The following is a 24,396-nucleotide window of genomic DNA, read 5'->3' as shown; positions in this document are numbered from 1 at the left end:
CTTTCATCACCTTTTCTTGGGAAGTTGGAAGCTTAATGATTTGTTACACATGCTTGTTCAGACTATACATGGAGCAGCTTGAAGTCTCATGTTCTTCTTCCCTCTGTAACCATTATGTTTGCAAATCATATGTTTAGCCTGGCTGTCAGGTGTGATTGCCTTGATGTGAAGAGTGTGCATATATCCTGTGCAGCTGGCCAGTCAGAACATGCATACCTCCTGCCTGGCTGGCCGTCACGTCTGCAGCTCTTGACCAGATTTTGTCCAATAGCCAGTCCAAAAAAGGTATGAGTCTATATGGGATGATAGCATAATGCTGAAATGCTCTTCAGGAGGCTGTGAGCGTGGGTATATGGGCAGAACAAGTTGCTTGTGGGAGACCTGGAGGATTGTAGTCATGGGGAACACGGGGAGCAAAAGAGAAAGCAGGGGTGTTGCAGTTAAAGGCAGAGGTTAGAGTCAAGCTGGGCATCACAGGAGTGAGTAACTACTGCAAAACTGGGTGATAGCTACCCATTTTCTTCCACCTGAACTCATTGCCATCTGTATACATTATGCAGTCTTAATACCTAGGTAGGTGATTGGGCTTTTCACAGAATTCAGTGAGTTTGTAGTAGTATGAGATAAATGTGGTCAAACTGCCAGCACTCTTTGCCCTGCAGTTACAGACCTTCAGATGCCAAGGAAGCTGCATGTTTAAAATGTCGTCTCTGTATTGAGAGATTCAAGTGGCTGGATGAGCCATTTTTTTCTGAACTAGACTACTAAGCTGGCACCAAATTTCTGTTCAGAGTGATTTGGGAGGATCTAAATCCATTTGTGAGTCTGAGACATAATTTTTTATTTTTTTTTGCCACAATTTTAACTGCTACTGTTCACTGCATTAGAGGTCATATTTCCTTATATAACATGGGTGGTGTGATGATAGATATACAGTAACAAAGATCACAGGAAAAATATCACCCTGTAGTTTTATATGTATTAACCTCTAACTTAATAAATAAACAACAAGGTGCAGCTAGTGCCATATTGCAAGGTTTATAAGTATATGCTTGAATAATACAAAGGGACCTTAACCTTCCTTCCTCCAGTAGCACTCCTGCCTCTGATCTCCAAAGGGCTGCAGTCTGTCAGCTGAGAGCTTCTGTCTGAGGCTTCTTTCTTTTCTCTGACTTTTTGCCTTTTCTGACAGTGCATAGTTGATATGATGGGTAGTTTTCAAGGAACTGTTTTTAAAGGGACAAAGGATATTATGCACAGGTTATGTGAATAAAAATGTGATAAATAGGTAAGCAGTATAAACATGAAGTTGCAAAAATAACTTAATTTTTTTCCCTGACATAGACTTACTTGCACTTTCTTATACACTTTGAGTACTAGAAGGTTTTGTTGGTTTAGAAATTAGCCATCAGTCTCATGATTTTCTAGTAGTTCCTGACATTTTCCAGCCCAGTATACAAAGCTTGGCTGCTTTCCATCTAATTAAAATGCAGAGTTATTGAAAGGATGCTAACATGTCTGCTGAGATTTATGATAAATCTTAGCATGCATTTCAGCAAGGGTTTCAGTGTCAGAAAATCCCATCTCATTATACAGAACAGGGCAGAATGATGAAAAAGTATTTACAAAGTAAAAAGTTCTGTAGTTATTAAAGTAGTTCAGGGCTGGCCCTAGGACTTTCTTGCCTCTTTATGAAAGTTTGTGGTGAGAAAATGTTGACCTTTGATTTTCTTAATATTTTGTATGTAGTTGTTAGTTCTAGTTTTAATCTGCATTTTATGCAAAAAAATATATTTGGTATCATGAAGCATTTACACCTCACAAATTTTCCCCCAGGAAATGCATGTAATCCTAGTGAAGGATATTCAAGGGTGTTAGTTTTGGAGAGGAAGTCTGTTTAGCTAATTTCTGAATAAGATTTATGGACTAGCATGTTAAAGTCAAACAGGCTTTAATAGAAGTTATAGAAGTAAAGAAAGAGTAATACGTAGTAAATTGATTTTTGTAGCACAGTGGTTTACGTGTTAAGAGTCAGAAGTTCAAGCTATCTGAGAACATCAGCAATTGTTACATCTCTCCTATAATGTGCACACTGAACATAGGGTTGTAAGGAACATATTTCAAAAGTTACGCATTTGGTTAATGCATTTTTTTAAAAAGCAGAGTAAATCTTGTATTATATTTCAGTATATTTAAACAAGTAAGTGTAGATATTTCTTTATTCAGGTAACCAGTGAAGATACATCAAATGTATATGATTTGTGTACTTGTCAAATGGAAATCATATTTTTCCCCCTGTATATTTAGTCCTTTAAAAATTTAACAGTAAATCATTCAATCAGCACAGCAGCTCTGAATAACTTAAGGGCAAAACCACAATGCTGTTTTTTTAAGGAATTACTTGTTAGGGTTTAACATGAACAAAAGTATTCTGAGTACCATGATCTGTTTTTTAATAGGACTCTGCCTGTTTTAGTGTTGAGTTTATACCTTCTTCCATATGCTAGGCAATTCACTGTTACATTTTAAAAAGGACATTATTTACTAAAAGTTAAAAGTACAGCTTATTAAATTATAACGTAGTTCACAAGCAGCACAGATAACTTTAAATTCATTTTTATTCTTCTGTATTTCCTGAGCTTGATGTGTAGTGATAAGAGTTCTTAATAATTGTAACAACTATTGTTTTTTTAAGAATTGGTGCTCTTTAAGCCATTTTATCTATTCCCAGCTGACTATCACAGCAGCGGCCACACCGTTATTAATGGCTGGAAGATCCACAACACAGCGAAGAACAAATGGTTTGTATGCATGGCAAAAACCCCTGAAGAGAAGCAAGAGTGGCTGGAAGCTATTTTGAAAGAGCGAGAGAGAAGAAAAGGTAGGTTAATAAACTTTCTTGTGGCTTTGCCAGAAAGCCATACTGTATTTTTATGTTGAGATACAAAGCAAAACCAGCTCCTAGGTAAACTTGTGGTGTCAGGTTCAGCTGAAGGTTTATGAATACCAGCTTGGAAAGAATAAATCAAACTTGTACTGGAAAGGACATAATGGCTTGAATCATGTATGCTGGTAGTGAATGCTGTTTTGGAAATGGGGAGATGATTTAATCTATGATTTTACAGCTTATCCTCAACCACTATTAATTGTCATAATTTCATTAAGACCTGTGAATTATTATGGTTTGTGGTATAGGAGGGTCTGTCCTAAATGCTTTGTGTGATTCGTATGCATTGCTTCCCTTTTGTGACTGGCCATCTGAATCACTGAAATGAGCAGGTTTTCTGTGTTGGGTCTTCACGCAGATGATCTGACATGAAATGGCACAGAATATACCCGCAACCCTATCTTTGGTGTATTGTCTCCTACCCAAGACAGTAAGAAATCACCCTTGGCAAATGACTGTGTTTTTGAATAACTGAATTAAGGCGGAAGAATACTTGGATGAAATGTAATCCTGATCTCAAATGTGACCACGAATAACCTCATGTATACAAGGTGAACCCAGCACAAAGTAGAACCAGGGAAAGATGATGCATTATCATCTTCTGGAGCTAATTTCATTTGCAAGCTAAAATATCCTAATCAGTAATGGTGTTTGGAGCCTTGTATTGAAAGAAAATATGACCTTGTAGTTAGATCTGAAATTCTTTTCCTGGTCTGTGTAGATTTTCAGTCTCCTGTTGCAGTAGTCTTTGTTTTGTGCCTCCGTTGTAAATGGAGACTTACAATATTTTCTTTGGTCTTTTAAAGTTGAATACTAGATGTTTGTAGAACGTCTGCCATAGGACCACAGTTTCAGCTAGGGTGCCTCAGCACTGGCTAATTAATAGTGCCATCAGGAATTAATAGTAGAAGAGCTAAAAAGGTGCCTTAGAGGTCTAAAAACTCAACATTTTTAAAATACCAAATGAAAAAGCAATGTGGTAGAGATGGCGTCAAATACAACAAAAACCAGGTTTGTCTCCTGTATAGGGCCTTGTCGAGAACTGACTGAGAAGGTTTTTGACAAATCCCACTTCACTGTTATGTTTTTTGGCTCCCTTAGACTCAATACCTTTAGGTAAGAAATAGAAAGAGTAAGTAGGAGTATTTTTTGTTGATGTATTCATACTATTTCAGACTACTATTGAGCAGCTGGTAGTAGAGGTGAGTTTGAGCTAAACTTTGCCAAGCATGGGGTCTGGGGAGGCCATCCCAAAGTGAAGCCATGCCTTAGGATTTTACCATCCTATGATTTGGGGAAATTATCAGCTCCTGGTGTTCTCAGTGGGTTTGCCACCAATGAGACAACTGTGAAAGAAAGAGGAGAGGACTTGGTACACACTTAGACTCAGTTTGCAACACAGAATCTTTAACAATATTTCTTTAATATCTCTATAACTCTATCAACTTGTAAATTTATCCGTCTCTTCCAGTGGAGTGATTTTTTTCAACATATCTGCATAAACACCTCTTGCAAAGCAGGGTGCATCAACTTAATTGCAGTCAAGTTGCCAAATGACTTGGGAAACAAACAGCTATCTTTTTAGAATTCAAATATTGTATCTAAATGTAGCTGTAACACTTTCCCATTCTTGTGAAAATAAAGATGCTTTAATTGTATGTTTACTTAATAAGACATGGAACATGTTCATGTGTGTGTATATATATAGGCAGTTACACTGAAGTCCAAGTGACTGCACATGTGAGAACAGTGTTTTACCTCCTTTGCAAGTCTGAGATGAACTAAATCAAGTGAACGCACTTCCCAGATCTCTTGGGCTAGGAGCGAGGCTCACGTGAGTGACTCCCTCCTGGTTGTGCTGTGGATACCTGTGCATTTCTTCGTAGTGGTGCTGTAGACCTCACATCTCACACAGAATGGCAGATTACAGGGGTCTCCAGACTAGGTAAATACAGCATGTGGAGCAGGAGTGAGGCACGGAAATCCAGCCTGTGTGCCATGTAGCTGGGGCTTGCTGGGCTGTTCATATTAGGAGACTCTGAGATTCAGTGTATTTAGAGAACCTCAACCTATACTTTCATTTGGAATCCATATAGCAGAAGCTGAGCAAAAGGGAGGGAATGGCCTGGATGAAGTACTTCAGCAGTTTTAATTGAATTATCAACTAGGACTGCTTTATAGATTGTATTTTCGAGAAATCAAGCTGAATTGGAAACTTTTTGCTGGGAAGTCTTTCTGTCAGTTTGGGAGCTTTCCTGTAACCATCTGAGGCATTCAGCAATTTAGAGATTTATTTAAATGTGGTCATCTTTAAGGCTAATGATGCTGTGATGACCTGATTCAAACAGTTGATATAAATAAAAGCATCAATGTCCTATAAGCTCCAAAAGTAGTATATTGGTTAAGTTTTCTTTTCCTGGGAATACATCATCTTTTATCTGTTTATGTGGCACCATCACTATCTGGTTCATAGATAATGAAAGTCACTCCTGCATCTGTGTCCAGTAACGTTGTTAGCTTTTTCTTGTGACGGGTACATTTTTTCTGGCTATCTTTTCAGAATTAAAGAAGTGGCAGACTGTTACTTAGATTGAATGTGTACAGTTATAGTTTTAAAAATGTGAACAGAAGCTGAGAACATGTACAGAAGACATTACAGAAATGTGTCATTTTGTCCAGAATTATAATTGTTTACTGAGAAAGTGCATAGGCTATGAAGGTCTGTGGTATTCCTTGGAAGCACAAGCTTCTGTGAGTGGCCAATAGGATGCATAATTCAACATAAACTGGTTTTGATCATCTGTTACTCAAAAAACATAATGATTTTCTCAAGAAGAGAAACAGGAAAAAATAAACCAGTAAGAAATATTGAAATAAAAGCCTTGAGAGTTTTCTGTTGTTGAAAAAAATTATGAAGCAAATAAGTCAAGTTGTATATATGCTTTTGTGGAAAAGGCGTGAATTAATCTTATGTGAAACTAACAAATTTATAACAGATAACTAGTTACTATTGAAAATTTGAAAAAGTTTCCTTTAAGTCAAAACATTTTTATTATACATGGTAAGGGCAAAACCAAGGCCCTTTTCTTTTAAACTTCTGAAGACATGACTACTCCCTTGCAATGTTCATATACTGAAGTCTGAAAATCACAGTGTTAGCATTTATTATTACAATATCAATGGTGGTGTCAGTATAGTAACAGCTTAACTTCACTATGAGTAACTTAAAGACACAATTTGATTATGCTTTATGAAGATCACATTTCATGGTTTAATGTGATTGTGAGAAAAATAATGCAAAAAAGAAGATCCTTCACTTTTTTTTTTTTTCTCCATGTAAAATACTTGTGTTTCTTCTTTTTTGGGAAGATACTGAAATATAATGGCAATATCACTTCATAAAATCTTAATGCATTTTTGGCAGGTTTAAAATTGGGCATGGAACAGGACACTTGGGTGATGATCTCTGAGCAAGGAGAAAGACTGTACAAAATGATGTGCAAACAAGGGAATCTCATCAAAGACAGGAAGAGGAAATTAACTACTTTCCCCAAATGCTTTCTTGGAAGGTATTATATGTATTTTTTAGCATGAATTTTAACCAGCTAAAAACACATTTTAATTCTTCTTTGCGATTCTGCAGAAACCACGCTTTATTGTAATGTCTGTTAGGCCTATTTGCCTCCCAGAATGTAGCCAAAATGTAAGTTGGTGTGCCTGAAATTTATGGATGTGTACTTGTACTCCAGAGTAGCTTTATTAAAGGGACAAGGCTGAAAAGACATGTTGACAATATGAAAATGTATCAAATAAAATAGTTTTTTTAAAGAAGTAATTCCCAACTTGTTTAAGGCATTTTGTCTCTGAAACGCCTAGTTTAGAGTGTCAAATTTGCTTTATTCACTTAAAAAACCCTCTGTCTCTGAAACTGTTTCTGTCGTCCTCTTGACTGAATGTCAGGGACAGAATTACTGAATAAAGTTTCCATGTTTAAAAATTTACCCGTATTATCAGGAGTACTTTTATAATACCATATTATACCTATGGCTTAAGAAGACTGAATGAAAGAGAAAGCAATAGGTACCCTAAAAATGTGTATATGGCAAAAAAAGTAGTTTGGGGGGGTGGAGGGGTTAGCACTTACTTCATTTGACCCTAAAACAGTTAAGTATGGAAAGTATTTTTATAAAGTACAGTGACTGTTTTACACGAATGCATTGTAGTGAAGATATTCACTCACCAATGGGTTCAAAAGTGGAAATGAAACACGGAAGATTTTCATGTGCTGTCAGAAGTCACATAGCTGATGAGAATTGAAACCAGGATTAAGATTAATGATTGAGTTGTGGTTGAATCATGTTTCCTCAATGAAGTTGTTGGAAGCAGGTAAAGAATACACTCATGGTGAGGAGCCATTTGTGAAACATTTAAACCTACCACCAAATGGCTGCTTTTCTATCCTGTCTTTGAAGTGGACCCTTTGAAGCTAAAACCCATGAACATGGATGTTGCACTACTTCACTACACTGTTCTTTTGATTTGTAACACACATGCAAATATCTTACGTGCTATAAATTCTATGTCTCTGAACTGCATCAGGTTTATTGTGATACAAACAAGGCATTTCCGGCACATGCAGTATATATTTTGTGTATATGCTCAGGATGTCAGTGTGTCTGAGACACCTTGGAAGTAACAGGCCTACTGTTCTATCATACCATGATTATGTTCCGCCTTCATGGCGTATTTTCCCTGGGCAGGTGCCATAGGTGTGCCTGGGATTGCCTTATATTTGACCGTTTGGTCAAATGTGGCTATGCTAGTTTAGAAAATCTCAGAAAACGTGGAAAGTCTTTACCATGTGCAAAGTAAACTTCATGCAGGTAAAACTTCTGAGCAGAAAAGAAAAGACATCTCAAGGGAAATCATATGTATTTATGTAGAAATAAAAAAAAAAGTTGAAATGAGTGGCTTTTCTAAAGGTGATATGACATTCTGAAGATCATTAGGCTTAAGAATCACTTAATAGGTTGGTAAGAAGCACTAGTAACTGAGAGGGAAGTGTAGTAGATCTGGTGGTATGACATTTAAAGTTTGGTTTTTGTATCTGTTTTTATTTCAGTGAATTTGTGTCCTGGTTGTTGGAAATTGGAGAGATACACAAATCTGAAGAAGGTGTTCATCTTGGCCAAGCTTTATTAGAGAATGGCATTATCCATCATGGTAAATATAATTAGTTTTATCTTACTTGTTTTCAAGGTAATTGTTGTAATTAGAGTGGACTTAATTTTGTTTGACATAAAGATGGTCTTGTTAACACAAGACAGCTTGTTGAATCTGCATTATATCCTTGCAGAGGGACCACATGGGGCAGATTTACTGGGAGGGGCTCCATTGATTTAATCAAATTACATCTATGCTGTTGGGATCACAACATTGCAAACTAGGACCTAGAGAAACATTGCTCTTCTCTTGTAAGCAAAAATAAATTCTGGAGGAACAGAGAACAGAAGTCTGCTTTTAAGGATTTAAACCTTTTATTAAGGCCAGGCTTTTTAGAGATACACATTCAACTAAGAATTGTAGAAAAGAGGGAATCACAGTTGGCTGTTGATAAATGTGCCTGCTCATTGTTAGGTATAACAAGTGGAGCTGGTGGAATCCAACCTAGAACCCAGCAGTTCAATCTTTTGAATTTTAATGCCTTATTTTCACTACATTGTATAGTACTAAATGTGATATTTTTATGCTGTAACTTCCAGTCAGTTAGTTACCTGTGGTTAGCTTATTCTGGAGAGAAGTATCACTGAAATGGTTCAGTTATTGAGCCAATAAGAAGGTTTGATATCTGGAAGTAATTTACATTGGCAACACTTTTCTCTTACCAGAGCAGGTCCTCATCTCTGTCCCTTTTACAAGGTATAGTTCAACAGGACCATATAAGCAAACTGGACAAACTTCTGCTTTTGAAGGCATGCTTGGGTTATGATAGGTACAGTCACTTAAAAAAAAAACATAATAGTGTAACAGTTGTGAAGTTAGCTACTGTTGCAGCATAGATTCAGGGTGTAAATTTAGATGGAATCATTGATAATATACATTTTGATACTTCTATACTTCAGCCAGCAATTAATTTAATACATACTTTTTGAGTACTTTGCCATGATGTTTTCAGTGTCGTTGACTGGAAAGAAAGCAGGAGTAACAGAGTGCCACTTAGCTGTGTGCATTTTGAACACAGTCAGAGTAGGAGGAAAAACATTATTCATCAGTAGTCATGTAGTCTTTAATTCTTTAATGTCAGTCTATGTGATTTTCCTCCACCATCATTCAAATGTCGGATGCTATTATGTTTACTACACACAGAGAATTGTTTTCAATGGAATAAATCTGTTGCCAAAGATTCTTCTCCTGATCTTGTAATTTATATCCAAAATATACTTGTAGACTTTCTCTATACAGAGTTAAATGAATATTGTATAATTTCATGAGATAAAAGGGTAATTATATTAGAGCATAGAAATGTGAGCCAGACATGCTACTTTGAATAGTGGATCCAGCTGTGGTTCAGTGAAAATAGAACTCTTAAAATAAAGTTGAATGAACCATCTGTTTTCTCAGAGGGAGCAAGGGAGAAAGAAAGTTTGGCTGTTATTCACATTGCAAATGTCGTAGAGGGCTTTGTTAGACTTTGTATATTCACTATGCTGGCCATTATTTTCACTGTGCTGGGCTTCATTCTGGCAATGTCAGACCCATGTTGTGATGGGCATTGTTTTACTTCCTGGTGTGTGAACTCTTGCAAGCAGAAGAGTTACGGGTTTTGCTTGTTGTTTTTTTTCCCTCCAGTTTTGCAAAAGGGAAATACCTGTTTGTATGTTGCTTTTTTAAAATCCACCTGGTGGCATTCTCTAATATTTGAAATTACTTATATCAGCCAGAAGGCTGAGATAATTTGTCCAGTCACTTACTACTGCTGATTAGGGGTGAAAGCTTCCTCTCAAGGCAGTAAGGAGTTTTGTAGTTACAAAAATAATCTGAATATCAGATAGTTTTAAAATTAACAGGTATTTAGGTGGCTGTGCAGTTTCCTGGACTGGTGTACTGATCTGAGTCAAAATTACCCTGGCAAAACACAAAAGAAGAGACCAGTTTAAACCTGGATCAGTTCCCTTTTCTTAATGTGTGCCATATAAATATCCATCTCAACACAAAATATAGGTATATTGTTGGGAATGACATGTAAAACAACTTGAGGTTCCTTACTTGTGCAAAGCTCTTGACACTGTCCCACATGACATCCTTGCCTCTAAATTGGAGAGACATGGATTTGATGGATGGACCACTTGGTGGATAAGGAATTGTCTGGATTGTTGCACTCAGAGTGTTGCCGTCAACGGCTCAACGTTCAAGTGGAGAGCAGTGACGAGTGGCTTTCCTCAGAGGTTGGTGTTGGGGCCAGTGATTAACACCTTTGTTGGTGACATGGACAGTGGGATTGAGTGTACCCTTAGCAAGTTTGCCGATGACACCAAGCTGTGTGGTGCGGTTGACACATTGGAGGGAAGGGATGTGCCATCCAGAGGGACCTTGACAGGCTTGAGAGGTGGGCCCATGTGAATCTCATGAAGTTCAACAAGGCCAAGTGCAAGGTCCTGCACATGGGTCAGGGCAACCCCAAGCACAAATACAGGCTGGTTGGTGAGTGGATTGAGAGCAACTCTGCAGAGAAGGACTTGGGAGTAGTAATGCATGGAAAACTGACTATGAGCTAGCAACGTGCACTTGCAGCCCAGAAAGCCAACCATATCCTGGGCTGAATCAAGGCAAGTGTGGCCAGCAGGTTGAGGGAGGTGATTCTCCCCCTCTACTCCACTCTTGTGAGGCCCCACCTGCAGTACTGTGTCCAGCTCTGGGCCCTCAGTATAAGAAGGACATGGACCTGCTCAAGCGGGTCTAGAGAAGGCCACGAAGATGATCAGGGGGCTGGAGCACTTCTCTTATGAGGACAGGCTAAGTGAGTTGGGGTTGTTCAGCCCGGAGAAGAGAAGGCTCCAGGGAGACCTTATAGCAACCTTCCAGTAATTAAAGGGGGCCTACAGGAAAGATGGGGAGAGACTGTTATCAGCGAGTATAGTGATAGGATGAGGGGTAATGGTTTTAAACTGAGAGAGGGTAGATTTAGATTCGAGGTAAGGAAGAAATTCTTTACTGTGAGGGTGCTGAGACACTGGAACAGGTTACCCAGAGAAGCTGTGGCTGCCCCCTCCCTGGAAGTGTTCAAGGCCGGGTTAGATGGGGCTTTGAGCAATCTGGTCTAGTGGAAGGTGTCCATGCCCATGGCAGGGGGGGTTGGAACTAGATCATCTTTAAGGTCCTTTCCAACCCAAACCATTCTGTGATTCTGTTTCTATGATTTTAGTGGTATTGCAGCATTTTATCAGCTTTAAGTGTTTGAAACTCAGGATGTGCCAGTTCTATGAACCTGCTCCCTTAGTTTCTCATGCACTGTGTGTAAATAGGGACTGTAAAGACAGAGCAGTGCTTGTGTTCCTTGGAGAGCATAGCCTTCTCTGTTCGTCATGGGCATGCAAGAAAGAAAGGTGCTTCATAGTTCTGGTTCCATCCCAGCGCATCTCTGTAACTGTGAGGAACAATTTGGCCTTAGGCAATACTGTCCTGGTGTTGGCTTTTCTATTATCTGTAGTTCCTGGTTTTAAAAACTCTTAATAATGTATGTTAATCTAGTGGAATATATTTTTTTCTTCAAAGGTAGGATATTTTTTTTTCAATTACAGAACTAGAAGATACTTTTTTTCCTGAGTTAAATGGTCACAGTCCAGTAAAATTCATGTAGATACTTATACTAGGCAGTATATGTGAAAATTTTGTAGTCTATATCTGATGTATTGAGAAGCAATGATACGTAAAAGAGCTTAAGGGTTATTTTGGATAATGACCTTAGTGTGAACCATCAGTTCAAGGCAGTTGGAGTAGTGTCATGGGCTTTACTATTAGTAGATATATCAAATACAGGTGGAGAAGTTATTTTGTTCTTGCATATGACACTGGTGAAGCCACTTAATATACAAATTCCAGTTTTCATGTCCGTGTATCTGATGATGTGTGAAGGTACTGAAGAGCTTGAAGGGGCATGAGAAACGATGCAGACAGAAGGCACCTTACTATACAAAGTTTATGATGTCTAACTAAATTTTTTGAAGAGAATAATGTATGATAATCGCTTGGTATAGGAAGGCACACATAGAAGAATTAGCTAGCACAGGCCTGTTACTCTGATCAGTGAAGACATTGCAGTACCCTCTTTTATCAGTTGGTGACATGCAAATATAGTTTCAAAAACGAAAATTACATCTACAAGTGAAACAGTAGTTAATAGAAGACAGTTATCCTAGGATGATGCTAGTGACTAGTGCTGTCCTCAGCCATCAAATTAATCAGCTGTTTTTCAGAAAGACTTGCTTCTCTCCAGGAGTTTTCTTTCCTATGATGTTACTATTTTGACAAAACACTTAAAGTTGTGAGGTGTGTTGCTGGAATCTTGTGAAACTCTGGAAATCCACCCATTAAGATCCTTTTTCATGGGTCTTTGGGGAAATGGGTTATCCACACCTTCATAAGGATTGCTGGTCTCTTGCACTTCAGACCTTCAGCTGGCTATGTATAGAGGAAAACATTCCCTCTCCCTTTCCTTCCCATGCAAGACTGGTCAGATTTGTTGTGGAGGGTTTCGTAACTTTACTGACTTGTCTGAGATTGGCCTCAGCAAGAATTAGAACAATGTGGAACAATAATATGAATAGTTGCAAAAGAAGCTATTTGGTTGATAAGCTTTGCAAAAGTGCTGAAGACGAGAAAGATTTGAGTGCCTATTTTTTCAGGCTGTTCCTTGCCTGTTTGTCTTTCTTATTCTTTTCCCTGTGACTTGTAATTGTTTGGTTTCTTCTGGACTACTTAAACGTTGTGAAAAATACTGTCACCAGTGACATAAAGGAATTTAGGACAGATGATCTAATTGAGCTTCCCGCCTTTCCTGTCTGAAATCTACCTATGGCTGTGTAATGGGCTGATATTAGATGAAATTATGCTGGCCCTCTTTTCTCCTGTTGATTTCTTCAGAAAGTCACCTAACAATACATGATTATTTTTTTTAAATTTAGTTACAGATAAGCACCAATTCAAACCCGAACACATGCTGTACAGATTCCGATATGATGATGGAACATACTACCCCAGAAATGAGATGCAGGATGTGATCTCTAAGGTACAGAATAGAATAGCTGATATTATTAGGAAGAACACATCAGAAACGGAGGTTCTGCTTGAAAAAGAATATAAAATATTATGCTAGGATAAACAACATCCCCTCACATTTGCCTGTCTCTATATTTATGTGAATCAAATTCAGTTTTCCATTTGTAAGGGAAGATTTTGGCTTGTTATACATTTTAAATACAAAATCAAAGTTTGTTATTTTTTAGTTATTTTTGTTATTTAATGGTTTTATATCCAGTTTGCATTGCCTGTGTTTCTCGGTGATTCTGAAGCTGGTGTTTCGGTCTATTGTATTTTTCAGTCCATTTTAATAGATATGAAGCTATACATAGAAAATTGGTTTTAATTTTCTCTTAAATCTGAGTGTCTTTTATCAGTGCCTTAACAAGGCAGTAAATCTGCAGTCACATAGATGTTTAAACTCAAGATAGGTAGTGCTATCCATCTGCGCTACTGAGCATAACAAAATGATTGATCAAAGTTGCTTTTAAACTCAGTAATATTCAAATTTTTCATGATTTTGAGATGGTAGAAAATGTCAGCATTTGGGTATTACATTGCAGTGTCATTCACTTTTCTGCTGGCATTTTTTAACATAAAGTATATCTAGAAGAATCTTCAGTACTGAACTACCAGGCACAGCAAAGTAGTATGGAATCTAATTTGACATAATGTTTAATTGTTATACATGGTTCTTGCATGTTATAAATGTAATTGTTTTTTGATAGTCTTCTAAGGAATACTAATGTGATTTCTCTTTTTAAATAAAATTTTCTGATGGTAGTTTTTTAAACTCCTCCAAATGTTTTATTTTTTGTTTTTAATTGAAAATGTTTCCAATCTTTGAATTTTTTTGGGTTTTTTTTTAAAGTTTATTGGTTAGTTATAATTTCAATTTGTAAGTAAAGTATTGATGCATATAATCGAATGCAGTGGTTTTTACTTTAATTGCTCACTTTGTGCAGAGAATAGCAACCAGTGACTGGGAAAACCCTAATGCATGGAAACATTGCTTTATCTTTCAGGTTTTGTGTACTTTTCTTTCGAAGTACTATACCTTCAGAATTTTTTAATGCTACCTTAGAGCTAATCCTTTTTGCATGTGTCCAGTGAAGCTTAGATTAGATTGGAAATGTTTTCTTTCTCATAATTTATTAATCAATACTGTTCTCTGGAAATAATAAGTTTTGGCACGTGAAAATACATAGAAATTTGATCAGACTTTTTTACTGTCTAAATGAAGTGCATTTAGAACATATAAGCTGCTTTACTGTGTCCGTTCCTCTTATGGTGTCAACATGTGGTTAACTAACCTCATCTTTCTCTTTAATAGGGTGTACGACTATACTGTCGCCTTCACAGTCTGTTTACCCCAGTAATTAGGTGAGTCCAATTGGGAAATCCTCAGAGAGTCATTTAGAAGAAGTATATAATCTGAAGATACTGTGGTTGAATGTAGGACCCTAACCCATCCTTTCTAGACTGGTCTCTTAGGAGAAATCAAACAAGATTGAAGGGCTATCAAGACTAAAAGCATAACTGAATCATTAAATGACTGCAAACTCCCTTCAATATGACCTTTTTTTACAGACTTTTAGAGCCTTCTAGGTCCTGATGGATATGCTTATATGCTCACTGTATATGTTAATACACTCCTTTACTAACACTCCATTACCTCATTTGGAGAGTCCCAGCTGTAACAAAACAACTACCTTTATACTGCAGTGACATTATTGCCCAAGTAAGATATGGTCAGCCTCCTCCTTTATATCTACACTGAAAAGTTTGACTTGCCTTTTTACTCCAGAGGTAACTTCTAAACCATCACAAAATGCTCAATTCATGGTTGTACTAACTTGCTTATAAAATACGGGTTTTTTTCCATTGGACTTTTTTTGAGTTTTTGTTTTATTTTAAAAAATTGTCTTCTTTTCTTTTGTACAGGGATAAAGATTATCACTTGAGAACCTACAAATCTGTGGTCATGGCTAACAAACTCATAGACTGGTTGATTGCACAGGCAAGTATACACCTTTGGATTTATGTATGTTATGCATTTAAATTCTAATGTGAAAGGTACTGATGTATTAAGCAGAATAACATGCAAACACTTTGTGTAAGGGTTATTAGAACGGCCTGTGTAAGTGTAATCCTCTTAAACTGGAAATCAGCCGTCAGCAGCCATGCTGTTCATTCCTTTTGTGCTTATCTTCTTTATTTGAAATTGAACTTTAAATGTTTTAATGAGAGTTAGCTTTGTGATTCAGCATGTAACATTGTTCATGGCTTAAAATGAAAGGGATAGGCTCTGAAAAACTCTAAATTAGTAACTACATGGATAAAAGTCAGTACCGATTTGCTGTCATCAGTCCTGTGTTATTTTAAGTGAACTAGGAACGAGAACAGGGTATCCTGTTCACTCAGTCAACATGCATCAGTTTTATAAAATAAAAGTTAAAAACTTCAACACTTTTAGATTCCATTATGTTCAATTTTTGTGGAGAATGAAGTGTTACTGAAATGTTTACATATTCATTTGTAACTATAAAGAGGTACACCATATAAAGGTGCCTTCCAACCCAAGCTATTCTATGATAAACATGCATATACTGTTTTATATGTATGCTATAAATGTATACATAAAGGTGGCGGTGGTAAATATAATCTACAATCATTACCATCCCTGTGAGGTTATGCCATTGTGTGTAGAATCCATTTTGCTGCTATATGAAAATATATTAAAAAAAAAATGCTATGGTTTAACAGGGGGATTGCCGGACAAGGGAGGAAGCTATGATATTCGGTGTAGCTCTTTGTGATAATGGGTTTATGCACCATGGTAAGTAAATACATTCTGTACAAGCTATGCTTACCTTTTGTTTAATTCTATCTGCATAACTGGAAGGAAATGGAGGGGCTGGTAAAGATATTACAGAAGGGATAGGAAGTTGTTTTATTGTATTGCTGAAGAGACGTATGCCACAATTTTCAAGAAAAAAATAGCTGTTGTATACCCTGAAAATTATTTTCAGGCAGTTTTATAGCATGTACTGAGGAATTAATCCTCTAAAGGATTTATGGAAGGCAGTTTTATTGGCCACTTTGAAAGAAAATTCTTAAGCAGATAATACATGTTTGCACAGATGAGACAATAAAAATCTAGAAAGTATGTAGGAAAGAAAGGAGACATTTTGGGGGAATGAATAAAGTATGGAGGAGCATGAAGTGGTGACAATAGGAGAAAGTGGACTGTAGAAAAATGAGAAAATCATAAGGTCATCAGCAGACAGAGAAGGAGAAGAGAGCAGAGATATGTGCAGTACCAAAAATGAGGTGAACAAGGTCGCATTTAATACCATCAGAGGAAAGATTTCAGTGAAAGGATTGAAGCAGTAGGTCATTTACTGAAATGAAAAGAGGAAGAAATTTTTTTTATCATCAGCTTGTTTAGAGAAGGAGGGAGAATTAAATTCCTCCCTGGCACTGCTCATTCTTTTTCCTTTGACTTTTAAACAAGCATCCGTCTACTGTTTTAGTTGCTTCCACGTCCCCACCAAACCCATTTCTAGTACTGAACCTGGCATGCTTCACCACCTGGGGAGTGCCAGAACTTGATGAGCATGTCCAGCAGCTGTCCAACAGAACTTTTCAAAATCATGTTTTTAAATCCCCTTCATAAAAAACCCCTGTGCTTGACATTTTCACTAAAACCATTTCAGGCTAATGTGTCTTCCTCAGCTTTGTGGAATCCAGATGCTGTAGTTGAAAATGAACTTACTGATACCTGCCTGTAATGGATCCAAATAAAAATAATTGTCTTAAAAGTTAAGATTTCCCTAGATTCACACACAAAAAAGTTTGCTAGTATTTAATATGTGTGTGCATGTTCAGCATCTTATGGTTCATGAAAGACATGATATTCAGAAGTTCAAAATAATAGAAGGATTAATATTTGTGGTTTTGTATCATGCAGTGTTAGAGAAAAGCGAATTTAAAGATGAACCACTGCTGTTCCGTTTTTATGCGGATGAAGAAATGGAAGGGTCAAATATGAAGCACAGACTCATGAAACATGATCTGAAAGTAGTGGAAAATGTCATAGCCAAGTCATTACTGGTGAGTGAAACCCAATGATTGTATGCTTTGATGAGTAAAAAAATGGGTTGTAGCAACAGTAAATTAGCACTGTGTAATGTTGTTTAATGGGGATATACTTTAGGTCTTCTTGATGCCTTTCTGAACAATATTTTGAACAATTTTATTTTTCAGATTAAATCTAATGAAGGCACCTATGGTTTTGGTTTAGAAGATAAAAATAAGGTGCCAATTATTAAAGTGGTGGAGAAAGGATCAAATGCTGAGGTATCAAGTATTACAAATTATCTTCCCTGTTTTATTCATTTGATGCATATATTTTATACATCAGTTAGGACGATCTATAGTAGTAGAAGTTAACAATGACAACTTTCCAAGAAAGCTATGGTTATGAATCTTTTTTTTTGTTTTGATTTTTTGTTTAAAATATTGCTCTGACCATTATCAACACTCATTTTCTGCTCAGGTAGATTGTCATATTGAGTGATATAAAAGTTATCATTTTATTTTTATACATTTTATAATATTCCAGTGATGACATCAATCATGAGTGCAATAAACATTTTTGGTAGAATATGAAACGAGTATAAAGCTAGTCTGTGAGCTGCACATGATATCTAGGTTGGAAAGGACCTGGAAGATCATCTAGTCCAACCTTTAACCTAGCATTGGCAGTTTCCAACTACACCATATCCCTCAGCATAAAGGATGTATCAAGCTTTGGTTAAAGTCTAGAATTTGAGAATCTGAATGAATAAATGACAGCCTTTCTGTTTGTTAGTATTGCTTTAGATGCTCTTTGGGTAAATTCATATTCTGCTGAACTGTATGGGAGTCTCTATACATATAAAGATAAAAAAAGAGTCTCTTCCATGAGAGAAAAAAATTAGACCTGGATTTCAAGCCTTTCTAAATCTCATGGTGGAATAGAATTTAAGATATTAGAAACTAAGAAATAATTAAGAAATTATAAATCAATAATACAATACAGCCACAGATCTATATCCAGGGTGATATCTAGCAGTCAGGTTCTGTCATGATCTCGGTGCTAAGGCTTAGCTTGTGCCCTGAGCCTCTCTGGGTACTTCTGCTATCCAACTAGTTATGGTTCCTTTCTTGTTAGACCAGAGTTTAAAAACTATACAATTTGGCTTGCCATACCTTTGGCTCAAAGGCCATGAAACATTTAAGGATGTTGTTTTGTTTTGGAACATAATAAATATTCACTTACTAAAATATTAATCAGCTCTTTCCTTATGAAAAGAAGCTTTCGTTCCTTTGGAGAATGATGGATGGACAAATTAAGTAACATCATAAAAAAAATAAGGTGGCTCAGTGAAATTATTAGTGACATTAAGTGATATTGTAATACTCTCATAAAATCTTGATTAAGACTAGGTCTTGTATTTAGGTCTCTTCAGAATGAGTGTTTACTGTACCCTTCATGTGAATTTTACCAGTTCTAGAAGCATTTTGTGGTGTCTTTTGTGTGTGGTATGTGAAGAAGGCGTAAAGAATGTAAACGAAATGTGTGTGTCATTATTCCTATTGGGGTTGCATACCAGCAGAAGAAAACATAGTGTAAGTGGTTATAAAAGGCAAATGTATACACAACTGTTATTGTTTTCTAGATGGCAGGCTTGGAAGTTGGGAAAAAAATCTTTGCCATTAACGGTGACCTGGTTTTTCTGCGACCCTTCAGTGAAGTGGATTGCTTCCTGAAAGCATGTTTAAACAGCAGAAAGCCCCTGCGGGTTCTTGTGAGCACTAAACCACGGGAGTAAGTTGTCATTCCTTTAGGGGAATTTTTACAAACTGCAACTGGAGTGAATTGTAAAAGACCAGTGGAACTTCAGACAGCATTACTGTAAAGAAATATGACATAAAGATGCCAATCTGTACTGATACTCAAAAAAAAAAACCCCAAACAAACAAAAACAACCAAAAAAAGAATTCCCCAGAACAGTTGATGATAGTGTTGTAGCAAGCAAAAAGGCATATCTTGGCCTTTCTTTAATGTAGATCTTGGTGTGATTTCTGATACAACTTGCCAGTGAAAATGGGGGTGAATTTCAGGGTTGACAGAGATGATCTAGTGAATGAGGAGTTCAGAGGAGTTGAAGAATTTGTTTCTCAGTGCTGTCTGCTTTTTGTCAGGAGCTGCTGCTAACACAACTGTGTTGGCAGAAGAGATGGTTCTCTCCTAAATTCTTAGCCTAAACTGCCAGTGATCGTCTTTCATAGCTCATTAGCATGTTCACAAAGCATATTCAGAATGAAACTGTAGAGATTGTATCAACCTTAGTTGATATATAAGAATGCTAAAATGATGCTATACTTATGAAAATATTTCAAATGAAAATTTATTAATCTCAAGAATATTCTAATACTTTTGAAAAATGTATAGACTTCAGTGGCTTTTGGATCTCACCTCTGCTGATAATCATCTCCAAATGCTAAACATCATTTATACCAGAAAAAAATGAAAATACAAGAAATGATGCAATGATATTATTTACAACTACCTGTAAATCAAGTTTATTACAGTCCAAATGTATTTTAAAATCACTTTTCAGCATCAGTTTGGATTTGTCTGCTTTTGCACTGGCAAATGGAGCTCGGGGCAAAGATCCCTTAAATAATAAAGGAGCTGGCTCTGGAAGTAAAGGCTGCAAAGTTAAATCAGTGCACTGTTATGCATGACCTAACTAGCTCTGATAAGGGCTAATGCAGCTGTGTTGCTTTTTCTGGAACCTGAGCTGGTATCATGTGGCTATGTTAGCTTACTTTTGGCAAGCTCAGGGCTTCATTTGAAGGAGTAGATGTGAATTTTGATTCTCAGAACTGTGTTTTTCTTGGGTATGTTTGTCAGTAGGTTTATCACTGTTGCACTTAGACCAAGTGGGAGCATAGGACAATGTGCTTACAAGTTACATGAACAGTAGTAGGAGATTTCTTGCTTTACAAAACTCACTACTTTGCATAGCTGCTCAAAAAAAGTGCAGCAAAGTATTTTTTCAATAAAACTCACCAAGTAGATGCTTAAATGTTAACAAATTGTAATACTGATCTAGTCTCTGCAGTCTTTTGCAGCTCATCTGACAAGGCCTGTCATGATCTGTGGTTCCCAGGCTCTGTCCTCTTGGCTGAGAGACTGCCTGCCTTCCCAGGGCTTTCAGTGTTGCTGTGCTGTGGCAACTTACCCAAATCGCTGTTCCTTTGGGAGGGATTTTAAAGCTATGGTGGTGCTGTGGTTGTAATTGGCATATTGAATTTCCCTTCAAAATGGTATTACCTTCCTCTGATTGGTTTCAGTATCTCAACTTTCGGTATCCAAAGTATCTGGAATATGTATGTTGCTGAATCTGAAACTGTGCATTGAAGGAAAGCGTGGAGTTACCCTTGTAACCTACTTATTGCTGTCCACTTTTTTCTTGAATAACAAAATACTACCTTTTGCTACATTTGTATTGAATCTTCGTTTGTATCAGGACAGTGAAGATTCCTGACTCTGCAGATGGACTTGGATTCCAAATCCGGGGCTTTGGCCCATCAGTTGTCCATGCTGTTGGAAGAGGTAAGCTGTAAGAGCTGTCAACAATAGTGATAAATGTACATTTACTATCTAAATGGCATGGCTGAAATAAATCAAAATTTGTTCCAGTGATTCAGCTTAGATATTTTTTTCCCGTGAAAGTAACAATGTTAAATAAAACCAAATAAGATTAGTTTGTGTTCATATACTTGGTATGCTTTGGATAGATTTTCTGGCCTTTTTTGTATGTATGTATTTATGTGAATGTAGGAAAGTTAAGTTAAGGCCGGGCATTCTTCACAGACTAAGGAAGCTGATGGATGCAAAATCACCTTCTCCAGTGAATGGGTGTTGGGAACCACTCACGTTGTGAGTGTTACTTTATTAGGTGTCCATGTGGTTCTACAATGTTCTGAAAACATTTTACAGAAAATGCATTTTTCATAAATCTTTTCAAGGGTGCTAGTGACCTAGTCTGTCTTTGTAATTGCAGATGTTTCCTCTAATACTGTTTTGTCCATTTTGTGATGTGATTGTCAAATGCTTGCCATCCTTAACTCCTGACTGGTGCACTGGCAATAAAAGAAGTTGAAGCATTCTTTGTTGCTGTTGCATGTTGTTAATTGTAGAGCCAACTAATACTGTATTTTAAGCTGTTGTGGGGCAGTTGTGTCCTTTTTCCCCCCTCCACCCTTTGTAATTGAGGGATTTAAATTGAACTGATCTGCAAAGTAGCCAGATTTGAACAGAGCTCGATGATGTTTTTTCTAGGCTGTGGTGCCAGAAATTATATTTTTGAGAGAAATTCTAATAAACTACAGACTGTTTAGCTGATGTGATAGTTATTTCTGCACCTGGATCTCAATTCAACTGCCTATCCTTATTCATTAAGCACATACTTTATTCCAATTAGCCTCAACAGTATGTAAGTGCTTGTTTTTGTGGTTTGCTAAACCTGAAAGATTTTAAGCATATGCTTAAATACTTTGCTGAATTGGGACCTTAGTTTTTTTGGAGAGGTTTTTTTTGGGGGGAAGATATTTAATAAGGCCTATTTAAATGTTTATTTTTAAATCCTTTTGAGGGGGGGATTGCAATAGCTGGTAATGGTGTCATTTTCAAAGGCTTTCTTTGATACTAGATGTAAAATGCAGCTATCATCTACTGTGATAGTACCCAAAATGAGGAAAATTCAGGTATATTCTTTAAGTTATTTCCTTGTCAAATATGTTGAGCTGACATGTCATGACATAGCTTTTCTGTTTGTCAGCCCTGCAAATTCAGTCTAGCCTTTTCTTGCATAGCAGCTAGCTTCTGCACCTCAGCCTTGCAGTCTCTAAGCAATAGGTTCTGACTTCCCTGACACCATTGTGGCAGTATCAAGAGAGACATAAGGAGGTGAATGTTCAGGTAGCTGGAACTAAGTTCATACTCCAGCAGGCTGTCTTTCGGGAGTGGGATTGAGTCACACTGAAAAGACATGGAGACAGCTGCTGTTTTTGTAGTACTTATTCAGTGGATAGAAGATTTTCCCAAGGTGGTTATTCCATTGTGAAAACTGAACCATATGTTTTAAGTTGCTCAGCAAGAATCTTTTGTTTTGTTTTTGGTTTTTTACCCCAAAAATAATTAAATTTGAGATCTCCTACTTGATTATCTTTGGATATTTTGATTTATGCTGTAAGGCACTCTGTTATAATTGCGTTGATAAAAAGATTAAAATAAGAAGACGACCCTTGGAAATGTCTTTGGATTTGGATATTTCACTTCATGTCTAACAAGAAACTCTAGTATGGTCTGATACTTCTTTATGAATTGTCAGAAATCTTCTGTTCTGTATGTGAAATAGAGACACCTGAAGTAGTCAAGAAGTTCATAAGCTTGGGGCATTTAAAAGAATTCAGAATCGAAGTGGTCTAAGTTTTATAATTGGTGAGTTTCAAGCTAGAGCCTTTCTATCCTTCTAAAATCCTTTAAGACAAATTTTCCACATTTTCATATTACTAATGAACATTTGTTTTATAAAACAGCCTTTAGAGAATAGTCTGGTCTCTTTTTGTGAAATCATCTGCTGGGGAGCTCCATTTTCTTGGAGTCCAGCTGACTGCAGAAGCATCCTGTGGTCAGGGGAAGTATGTAGGAATTGGTGAGAGCAGATTCTAATTAAAATATGAGGCTTTAAAGGGGATGTGTAGGAAAAGAAGTCTGTTAACTCTGTGGGGTTTTTTTAATAGGTACGGTGGCAGCTGCGGCAGGTCTCCACCCTGGCCAATGCATAATCAAAGTGAATGGAATTAATGTCAGCAAAGAGACTCATGCAAGTGTTATTGCTCATGTCACGGCATGCAGGAAGTACAGACGGCCAATGCAGGTATGTCTCATTTGGTTCCCTTGCAGATTTTCTTTGGAAGTTTATTTTGATCAAAGTAAACAGTGTGGTGTGTATCTCTGTCTACATATCTGTTGTGTTTGGGTGGGATGAGGGCAAAGGAGTGGTGAATAAAAGTGAAGAGAAACCAGTTGAATTATAAAAGCTGAAGTTTGCTCAATATATTGCTGATGTTCAAGGTCTATTTAACTTCTGCACTGAAATAAATCTAAGCCTATAGGTAATTTTTTTTATATGGTACTTTTAAAGGATTATTTCAAGTGTTTCTGCAGTTCTGTGCAGAAAACATTATGAGGTATATTCTCATCATGGTTGGGAGGGATTTACACGGCTTGTTGCCTGCTCAGCAGCAGGAGAATGCAATGCAAAAAGCTGATTTTTTACCAGAATTTTGTAACACTTCAGAACATAGAGAGCAGAGTGCACATATTCCATCTATAAAAGTCTCTGTGTTCCCATTGCATTCCAATCTTGGGAATAAACTATATATTCAAGCACTCAAAATTTCAATTTTTTTAATATAAGCATTCAGTTTTTGTTATCTTTTTTACATGAGTGTGGGAGAAGAGAAAACAAAATTAAGGAAGAAAACCAAAACCAGCTGGATTCTATAATGTAATTTTCCCTGCAAATTTTTCATAAACTGTTAACCAGTATCATTAATTAACTTCACAGACTCTCCCAGTGCATGTTAATTGGGAAGAAAAATCCAATTAAAATCGAGTGAACTCCTTCTCCCACACCTACTGCATAGATATGAGATAAGAATTATAAGAGTTAGTTAGAACTGTGTCATGCAGATACAGTCTTTATGAAAATGTTTGTCTGGATGTTTCTATTTAAACTCTTAATACAGAATTGAAGTTGTTACATAGCATGTCAAGATCAAGCTCACCTGTTCTTTAAAGGAAGATGTGCTCTAGTAAAAGAAGGTGCTTTGTAGAAAAACTGTCTAGAATAAAAGAAATCAAATTCTTTATAGCAGGTGTGTTCTCTCTGTGTATAACTGCAAAGTCCCTATAGAGATTAGTGACATCCAAAAGGGATTGATTAATGATGGCTGGCATGAATGCCTTGACATGCAAAGTTACTCAGTTTTTTTCATCCACTTGTGTCATATGTTAGAGTACATAA

The 24,396-nt window shown here is 36.8% G+C and overlaps 1 protein-coding gene across 1 annotated transcript in view; it reads left to right on the top strand.

Moving 5' to 3' along the window:
- The window catches only part of PREX2 (phosphatidylinositol-3,4,5-trisphosphate dependent Rac exchange factor 2), a 187,488-nt gene that overhangs the window by 75,946 nt on the left and 87,146 nt on the right, over positions 1-24,396 (top strand). Inside the window, exons 10-21 of the mRNA XM_074817673.1 lie at positions 2,732-2,881; positions 6,372-6,516; positions 8,070-8,170; positions 13,129-13,232; positions 14,577-14,626; positions 15,188-15,263; positions 16,010-16,082; positions 17,217-17,359; positions 17,513-17,605; positions 18,970-19,118; positions 20,830-20,915; positions 23,108-23,244. Coding sequence (XP_074673774.1) covers positions 2,732-2,881; positions 6,372-6,516; positions 8,070-8,170; positions 13,129-13,232; positions 14,577-14,626; positions 15,188-15,263; positions 16,010-16,082; positions 17,217-17,359; positions 17,513-17,605; positions 18,970-19,118; positions 20,830-20,915; positions 23,108-23,244 — 1,307 coding nt within the window. The remainder of the gene's footprint in view (positions 1-2,731; positions 2,882-6,371; positions 6,517-8,069; positions 8,171-13,128; positions 13,233-14,576; positions 14,627-15,187; positions 15,264-16,009; positions 16,083-17,216; positions 17,360-17,512; positions 17,606-18,969; positions 19,119-20,829; positions 20,916-23,107; positions 23,245-24,396) is intronic.

The sequence above is a fragment of the Strix aluco genome, chromosome 1, assembly GCF_031877795.1.
Source record: "Strix aluco isolate bStrAlu1 chromosome 1, bStrAlu1.hap1, whole genome shotgun sequence".
NCBI classification, from domain to species: domain Eukaryota; kingdom Metazoa; phylum Chordata; class Aves; order Strigiformes; family Strigidae; genus Strix; species Strix aluco.
The sequence above is the reverse complement of the archived record's forward strand: the minus strand, read 5'-3'. Positions and strand labels throughout refer to the sequence as shown.